This window comes from Acomys russatus, chromosome 1 (genome assembly GCF_903995435.1).
Source record: "Acomys russatus chromosome 1, mAcoRus1.1, whole genome shotgun sequence".
In the NCBI taxonomy this organism is placed as follows: domain Eukaryota; kingdom Metazoa; phylum Chordata; class Mammalia; order Rodentia; family Muridae; genus Acomys; species Acomys russatus.
The window spans coordinates 70,825,237-70,826,119 of NC_067137.1; the positions used below are offsets into that span (position 1 = coordinate 70,825,237).

Consider the following 883-nt stretch of genomic DNA (forward strand, 5'->3'; position numbering starts at 1 on the left):
ATCAGGGATAATACTTACTTGTATTCTGCCCATGACTAAGCAGTTTGTGTTATGATTTCCTTTCCATGTTCACTGTTTCCCCACCCTTCTGATAAAACATGGATTCTTGCTGGAAACTTCTGAGAACTAGTTGCTGAGCTATCTTTCCATTTCTTTATTTTATTTTATTTATTTTTTTTATGAGCAAAAAATTTATTTATTCATTTCTTGCATTTGAAGTACTTCTCGATGACATCCTTGGCCTGAGATTCTTTGCCATAGTCCTTAACCACCACACAACTACAACCAACCACTTTCCGTGGCTTTCCCTCTCGATTGATTTTACAGAGTCCTACCCATTTCCCCAATTTCTTGTTTTCATCAACCTTAATCAGGTTGATCCGGTGCTCAGCACACAGCGCCTCCACCAGCTTGACATACTTGGGTTCATCGCAGTTGGATGCCAGCACACAAAGGTGGGCCTGGCGCTTGTCTAAGGCTCTGGCAGCTTCGCGTATGCCACGTGCTAGGCCATCGTGGATAAGGGTGGTCTTCAGCACCTCTTGAAGAGCAGTGTTGACGTCCATTACACCTCCAGCAGCAATGCCTTCCTCGGCCATGGCGGTGGATTACGGGTGAGGCCGAATCTTGAACATACCTGAGCCTCCGCCTCCGCGCAACTCGGCGGCGGCAGGGGAAAAGGTATCTTTCCATTTATAATCCTGTAACTACAATGGAAATTTAAAGAAATGAACGTGGTAAAGCACATCTATTTTATCTTTCCGCATTCTGACTTGTCATTTACAGAGTCTATATGGTTATAAGTCTTTACAACAGGGTAGATACTCATAATGAAGATTATCATGTAGGAGATAAAAGCATATGCTTAATCAAACCTCGAAAT

At 43.0% G+C, this 883-nt stretch overlaps 1 protein-coding gene across 1 annotated transcript; it reads right to left on the reverse strand.

Moving 5' to 3' along the window:
* Positions 1–200: 200 nt before the first annotated feature.
* Positions 201–676, reverse strand: LOC127189605 (40S ribosomal protein S12-like). The gene has a single exon (XM_051146602.1). The coding sequence runs from the start codon at positions 597–599 to the stop codon at positions 201–203; it is 399 nt and encodes a 132-aa protein (XP_051002559.1). The 5' UTR covers positions 600–676.
* Between the last annotated feature and the right edge of the window lie 207 nt (positions 677–883).

Coding starts and splice junctions, on each gene's coding strand:
- LOC127189605 (XM_051146602.1), bottom strand. CDS start 599: ATGGCCGAGGAAGGCATTGCTGCTGGAGGTGTAATGGACGTCAACACT.